The following is an 8,081-nucleotide window of genomic DNA, read 5'->3' on the forward strand; positions in this document are numbered from 1 at the left end:
CTTCTGATTGAAAATGTGTTGTAAACTCTTGTGGTCGGTAAAGATAGTGCTCTTCGTTCCATACAAGTAATGTCTCCAGATCTTCAGAGCAAACACCACTGCTCCTAGTTCAAGATCGTGGGTCATGTAGTTAACCTCTTGTGTCTTCAATTGTCTCGAGGCATAGGCGATGACCTTACCTCGCTGCATCAGAACACATCCGAGCCCTTGATTCGATGCATCACAATAAACTACGAAGTCTTCTATTCCTTCGGGAAGGGATAGTATTGGTGCGGTGCACAAGGCTCGTTTGAGCGTTTGGAACGATCTTTCTTCTTTCTCTTCCCAGCCAAAGGCCACGCCTTTCTGGGTTAGGGTTGTAAGAGGCTTCGCTATTCGTGAGAAGTTCTGAATGAACCTGCGGTAGTAGCCAGCGAGACCTAGAAATTGACGAATTTCTGTAGGCGTCTTCGGTGCTGACCAGTTCTCAATGGCCTTAATTTTGGATGGGTCCACGTGGATTCCCTCTTCGCTTACCACGTGTCCTAAGAATTCGACTCTTCGGATCCAAAATTCACATTTCGAGAACTTCGCATAAAGTTTCTCCTTTCGTAATGTCCCTAGAACTTGTCGCAGATGATCGCCATGTTCTTTCTTACTTCGGGAGTAGATCAGGATGTCGTCAATGAAAACAATGACGAACTGATCCAAGTAAGGTCGGCATACTCTATTCATCAGATCCATGAAGACTGCGGGCGCATTGGTCAATCCGAATGGCATCACCACGAACTCGTAATGTCCGTAACGAGTTCGGAAGGCGGTCTTCGGCACATCCTCCTCTAGCACTCGTAACTGGTGATATCCGGATCTCAGATCAATCTTAGAAAAATAGTTCGCCCCTTGCAGTTGGTCGAATAGATCATCTATGCGTGGTAGAGGATAACGATTCTTGACCGTCAGTTTGTTGAGTTCTCTGTAGTCAATACACATACGGAAGGATCCGTCCTTCTTCTTAACGAACAAGACCGGTGCTCCCCAAGGTGAGAAACTCGGTCTTATAAAGCCCTTGCTGAGCAGTTCGTTAAGTTGACCAGAGAGTTCCTGCATCTCAGCTGGTGCTAAACGGTAGGGCGACTTGGCTACTGGGGTAGCTCCTGGGACTAAGTCGATTCTGAACTCGACTTGTCGTTGCGGAGGTAATTCGGGTAGTTCTTCTGGGAAAATGTCGGGGAAGTTTCTCACTACTGGGAGGTTCTTTAGTTCTTTCGTTTCTAGGTTCGTGTCGACGACGTGAGCAAGGAATGCGTGGTATTCCTTACGCAGGTATTTCTGTGCTTGAATACTTGATATGATGCGAAGACTTGCACCGGGTTTGTCGCCATAGACTATAAGAGTTTCGTTAGACGGAAGGTTTAGACGGACTGCTTTCTCGAAGCACATGATGTCGGCACGATGAAGGCTTAACCAGTCCATGCCAATGATGACGTCGAAACTTTTTATTGAGACTGGCATGAGGTCGATTGGAAATGAATGGTTATCTAGAGTTAGGGTACAACCTAAGTATATGCTACTCGTATTTTCAGTTTTTCCATTAGCCATTTCTACTGTGAATAGTTCTTTGAGTGCGTGCGGTGGTTGATTAAGCATGCGAGTAAATTTATGGTTTACGAAGCTTCGCTCCGCTCCACTATCGAACAGAATGCATGCATAGGAGTTATCGAGGAGGAACGTACCGGTCACCACTGTCGGGTCAGCAACTGCTTCCCTGTGGCCAATAGCTAGCACCCTCCCTGCTCCTCCAGCATTCCTCGCTTTGGGGCAGTCCCTCTTAAAGTGGCCTGCTTCACCACATCCATAGCAGGTTGGGCTCGCGCCAGAGCCAGGGACTTGGTTGATAGGTTGTGCCGGGAACTTACAGAATCGGACGGTGTGTCCTTTCCTGTTGCAGTTAGAGCACTGCAATTCACGGCAGGGGCCGTTGTGGTGGTAGCTGCATTTGTTGCACTTGGGCGAACTTCCAGCATACCGACTCACCGGAGCAGTAGTAGTAGCAGTAGGGGTTACTGCGGCATGAATTGCCACCAATTGCTGCTTTTTGGCAGCCTGCTGCTTCTTCCTTTCATCCCAGAATTTCCGCTTAGTATCGGCGGGTTTGGAGGGTTCCGGGATGGCTAGGGTGGTTGTGGTTGCAGGGGTTTTGACTCCATGGTCAATGAGTCGTTGTGCCAATCGTTTGGCACTGTCGAAGGTAGCGGGGTTTGACGCTAGCACATTCCCCTGATACGGAGGCACTAGCCCCCATATGTACCTCTCGATCTTCTTCCCCTCGGTGGGAACCATATTGGGGCAGAGGGCCACCAGCTCGCTGAATCGGGCAGTATAAGCCGAAGCCTTTCTATGGCACCGGCGGACTCAGAAGACTTGTCAGCAATGATGGCTATGTTGAAAAACATGGATAGGAGGATGGACAAGATGGACCAAACAATACATGCTATACGGGTGGGTTGTGAAAACTGCAATGGGCCTCACCTTACTAGAGACTGTGACTTGGATGAAAATGGCAACAAGAAGGTGCAAGTATGCTACGCAAGTGGGGACTGGTATGATGAAGATTGGCGAAAACCAAAGAAAGAGTGGCTCCCTTATGAAGAGTACAAGAAGGCCAAGGAGGAGAAGTTTCGGCAGAAAGGAAGAGATTTTTACCAAAAGGAGTAGCCGGTACAAGAAAGAAAACCAAGTTTGGAAGAGATGCTTACCAAATTTGTAGTTGCTTCCGAAAAGAGACATAGTGATCATGATGCTGCAATTCAAGAAACAAGAACCATGCTTAGGAACCAGCAAGCATCTATCCACAATATAGAAACACAGTTTGGGCAACTTTCTCAACAAATAAACCAAAGATCACCGGGCGAACTTCCCAGCAAAACCGAAAAAAACCCACGAGGCACGCACATAAGCATAGTTACAACAAGAAGTGGGAAGATAATCACTCATCTGGCCCCTATTCAGAATGAAGCACCAACTGAAATGCAGAAGGAAGATGAAGAAACTCAAGACAAAAGTCAAAACCTTCAATCTGCAGAGCCTACTCGCCGAGTATAGAATATGGACTCGACGAGTCCATTGCCAAATCCGAAAAATCAGATTCCTGAAAAGCCCTTTCAGCCTCCAATGCCATATCCAGCCCGAGCTAAGAGAGAAAAGCAGGAAGAGGAGTACCAGAAGTTTCTTGACCACATTAAGGCTCTTCAAATTAACATACCCTTCATTGAAGCTGTCATACAAATGCCAAAATACGCGAAATTCCTTAAGGAACTTCTTACAAATAGAAGGAAGATGGAGAAAGTGAAAAAGGTGGTACTTAATGAGAATTGTTCAGCTGCCATGCTCAACAAACTTCCAAAGAAGAAGGGTGACCCGGGAAGCTTCACTTTGCCTTGCCAATTTGGCAACTTGGCTACCACTCTTGCTTTGGCTGATTCAGGAGCAAGTGTGAATTTAATGCCTTATTCATTCTTCAAGAAGCTGGATCTCCCGGAACCAAGACCAATTCGTATGGCGATTCACTTAGCAAACAAGACAGTCACTTTTCCAAGAGAAATATGTGAAGACTTATTGGTCAAGGTAGACAAGTTTGTATTTCCCGTTGATTTCATAATTCTAGACATGGAGGCGGATCCTCAAGTCCCTATCATCCTTGGAAGAACCTTCCTTAACACGGCAAGAGCTATAGTGGACATGAGAGATTCGAAGCTCACTTTGCGGGTAGGAGATGATTCGGTTACTTTTGGGGTGGATCAAGCTATGAAGCATGCAAGGAATAGTGATGACATGGCATTCTCAATTGACATGCTTGATGAATTGATGGAAGAAGGTGAAGATGAAGATTCCAGCAACACCACCATTTTTTATGAAGAATTTGATGCTGAAAAAGACTTAATGGAGATCGAGAGGGTGTTGGAAGAAGCTGAGTATGAAGAACTAATGAAGATATTTGAAATATCTACTCGGCAGGTAGGGCCGATCTACTCACCGAGTCCAAGCGAAGAAAAAGCAGAATTCGTGAATTCAGCTGTAAACTCGCCGAGTACCTAACCTGCACTCGATGAGTCCATCATGCAGATTGAAAAATCAGAGCTCAAAACGTTACCAGATCACTTTGAGTATGCTTTCCTCGAAGATGGTCATCAAAAGCCAGTGATAATAGCCTCTGACCTCTCTGAATCTGAAAAGGAAGAGTTAATACAAGTTTTGAAGAAGCAGAAGCGGGCCATAGCATGGAGCGTCACCGACATCAAGGGGATAATCCCCTCTTATTATTCTCACAAGATTAACCTGGAAGAAGGAGCAAAGCCGGTTGTGCAACACCAAAGAAGACTAAACCCAAATATGCAAGAGGTGGTCAAGAAAGAAGTGGTCAAGCTTTTAGATGCGGGAATCATATATTCCATTTCTGATAGCCCGTAGGTGAGTCCGGTCCAAGTGGTGCCCAAGAAAGGAAGGATGACGGTCATAACCAACGAGAAGAATGAGCTTATTCCGACACAAACGGTAACCGGTTGGAGAGTTTGCATCGATTATCGCAAGTTAAACGATGCCACTCGTAAAGACCATTTTCCCTTGCCTTTTATTGATCAAATGCTAGAAAGATTATTGGGCCATAGTTATTATTGCATTTTGGATGGGTTTTTGGGTTATTTCCAAATACCCATAGACCGAATGGACCAAGAAAAGACCACATTTACTTGACCAAGTGGGACTTTTGCTTATCGACGCATGCCCTTCGGGTTATGCAATGCACCCGCGACATTTCAAAGGCGCATGACAACCATATTCCACGATATGGTGGAAAAATTCATGGAAGTCTTTATGGATGATTTTTCTGTTTTTGGATCTTCCTTCCATGATTGTCTCACAAATCTTGACCTAATGCTTGCTAGGTGTGAAAAGACCGACTTAGTCCTTAATTGGGAAAAATTTCACTTTATGGTCAAGGAGGGTATAGTTTTAGGCCATAAAGTTTCCAAATTGGGAATTGAGGTGGATAAGGCAAAGATTGACACCATTGCCAAATTACCCCAACCAACTAATGTGAAGGGCATAAGAAGCTTTCTAGGACACACTGGTTTTTACCGGTGTTTTATAAAAGAATTTTCTATAATAACTAGACCTCTAACACAATTGCTTTTAAAGGATGCACCATTTAATTTTACCAAAGAGTGTTTAGAGGCATTTGAATTTTTAAAAGAAAAATTAACTAATGTCCCGATCATTGTTGCCCCAAATTGGGATTTACCTTTTGAGATAATGTGTGATGCTAGTGATTTTGCACTAGGAGCTGTCCTTGGTCAGAGGGTTGATAAGCACTTTCGACCCATATATTATGCTAGCAAAACTCTAAATCCGGCCCAAGAGAATTACACCACCACTAAAAAAGAATTATTAGTTGTGGTGTATGCCTTTGATAAATTTCGCCCTTATTTGGTTTTATCCAAAACAACTGTTTTTACTGACCACTCTGCTATCAAGTATTTGTTTGCCAAACAGGATGCCAAGCCAAGATTGATACGATGGGTTCTACTTCTTGAAGAGTTTGATATCGAGATACGCGAAAAGAAAGGAATGGAGAATGCAGCAGCCGACCATTTATTGAGGCTAGAAAACCCGCAATTGCACGAAGACAAAGTTGGAGATGACTTCCCGGACGAGTACATTATGGTGACCACGGGAGAAGAGCCACGATTCGCAGATATAGCTAATTACTTTGCTACCAAATACATCCCAAAAGATTTTAGCAGTCAACAAAAGAAGCAATTCTTTTCTGAATTAAAGTATTACTTTTGGGATGAGCCATACCTCTTCCGAAGCTGTGCGTATGGGATCATACGAAGATGCGTGTTCGGGAAGGAAAGCCGCCAGATTTTGGAGCATTGTCATAGCGGGCCCACGGGTGGACATCATGGAGCACATTACACTACTAAGAAGATCTTTGACATTGGGTTTTATTGGCCCACGATTTTTAAAGATGCAGCCCAATTTGTCAAAGAATGTGATGCCTGTCAAAGAGCAGGAAGCATTTCATCCCGAAATGAAATGCCACAACATAGTATTCAAGTGTGCGAAGTATTTGATGTGTGGGGTATCGATTTCATGGGACCATTTCCCATGTCCAAAGGCAACAAGTACATTTTAGTGGCGGTAGATTATGTATCCAAGTGGGCGGAGGCACACACTTTGCCAACTAATGGTGGTCGGGTGGTGGTACGGTTTTTGAAGAAACTATTTTCGAGATTTGGGGTCCCAAAAGCTCTTATTAGTGACCGAGGCACTCATTTTGCCAATGATCAACTAGAGAAGGTGCTAAGGAAATATGGTGTAACCCATAAATTTTCTACATCCTACCATCCACAAACTAGTGGACAAACTGAAGTGACAAATAGAGCTTTAAAGAGAATCTTGGAGAGATCGGTGGGGAGCAATCGGAAAGAATGGTCGGATAAGCTAGATGATGCACTATGTGCCTTCTGAACAACTTTCAAAACACATATTGGTACTACACCATATAGGCTAGTTTATGGAAAGCAATGCCATTTACCGGTGGAGATCGAGCATAAAGCTTTTTGGGCTTTAAAATTGTGCAATTTCAACATGGAGGAGCTCAAGAACAACCGGCTAATGCAAATGAATGCTCTTGAGGTACTTAGGAATGATGCCTACACTAGCTCTCTAATTTATAAAGAGAAAACAAAGAGTTGGCATGATAAGTGGATCAAGGATAATAAAGAGTTTCATGAAGGGCAAAAGGTGTTGCTTTTTAATTCAAGACTCAAACTTTTCTCGGGCAAACTTAAGTCAAGATGGGATGGACCTTTTATAGTGAAGAAGGTGTTTCCACATGGTGCTATAGAGTTATTATCAAAAGATGGTACCCCTTTCAAGGTCAATGGACATAGAGTCAAAAGGTATGAAGAAGGAGTCCCAAGAAATGAAGGCGTGGAAGAAGGGCTGTTGCTGGAAGGAAATACAGCAACGTAGAAGGGGAGGAGTCCAGCTAATGACTCCTTAAAAAGAAGCGCTTCCGGGATGCAACCCGAGTTTAAGCGTTTGCATTTCTTTTTTCCTTTATTTTCTTTTTAATTTCTTAGGATTTGTTTTATTCTCATTCTTCTTCTAAAAATATGTTCTAAATGACTGCTTGAGGGCAAGCAATGCTTAGAGTGTGGGGTGATGGTTTAAAATAAGAAAAAAATCAATTTTTCTTCAAACTGCATGCTTTACTCGCCGAGTACATCGGATCTACTCGACGAGTACATGTCCAAATCCTTAGAATAACGCGAATACGTGAATCTACTTGGCGAGTAGCTCTTTTCTACTCGGCGAGTAGACAACTTACACAGATGGTTGATAATCTGTAAATAAGGGTTTTCACTCATTTTTTACCCACACACTCGCCATGCATAGCCACTCTCATGCCATTTCTTCCATTTTCGCTGAATCTTCAACTTTCAAGAGTAAAGGTATGATTTCTACACTCAATACTTGTCAAAGGTTAAAGCTTTATCACTTCTTAGCCCTTATTTTTTCTAGATTCGTATTTGGGGGTTTCCCGAATTTCTAGGGTTTTGATTTTACTATGAATTAGGAGGTATTTGGCTAAATTTCTTTTGGATTAGTGTTTATTGGAATTAGTACCACAAACCCCTATGCAAAATTGGGTGTTTTGGTTGGTCTATATATACTCGACACAAATCTGGACCCGATGTTCATCCTACTCGCCGAGTAGGTCATGAACTCGGCGAGTAGGAGGCCATGCAGATCTGTTTTGATCGATTTTAATTGTTGGGTGTTGTTTGTTTCTGCTTTCTTAATGTCATTTTGCAGGCACCATGTCCAGAAGAGGTCAAACTTCAAGAGGGGGAAGCCAAAGAGTTATCCTGTGGTTATCTTTGCGCCAAATCACCTCGAAATCATCTCAAGCCCGCGCCAACAACAAACTAGAAGCCTTGAAGCAGAAAGAGATATACTTACCGAATGTAGGAGGAATTGACACCATATTTGGTGAAGGAATGTAACATGGGGGATTCTACCATCATATGTGATGG

At 43.5% G+C, this 8,081-nt stretch overlaps 1 protein-coding gene across 1 annotated transcript; it reads left to right on the forward strand.

Moving 5' to 3' along the window:
- Positions 1-3,084: 3,084 nt before the first annotated feature.
- Positions 3,085-4,074, forward strand: LOC145095861 (uncharacterized). The gene has a single exon (XM_079033678.1). It carries the CDS (start codon positions 3,085-3,087, stop codon positions 4,072-4,074), a length of 990 nt encoding a protein of 329 aa, XP_078889804.1.
- Positions 4,075-8,081: the final 4,007 nt, after the last annotated feature.

This window comes from Lactuca serriola, chromosome 3 (genome assembly GCF_051521515.1).
Source record: "Lactuca serriola cultivar US96UC23 chromosome 3, Lser_US96UC23_V15, whole genome shotgun sequence".
NCBI classification, from domain to species: Eukaryota; Viridiplantae; Streptophyta; class Magnoliopsida; order Asterales; family Asteraceae; genus Lactuca; species Lactuca serriola.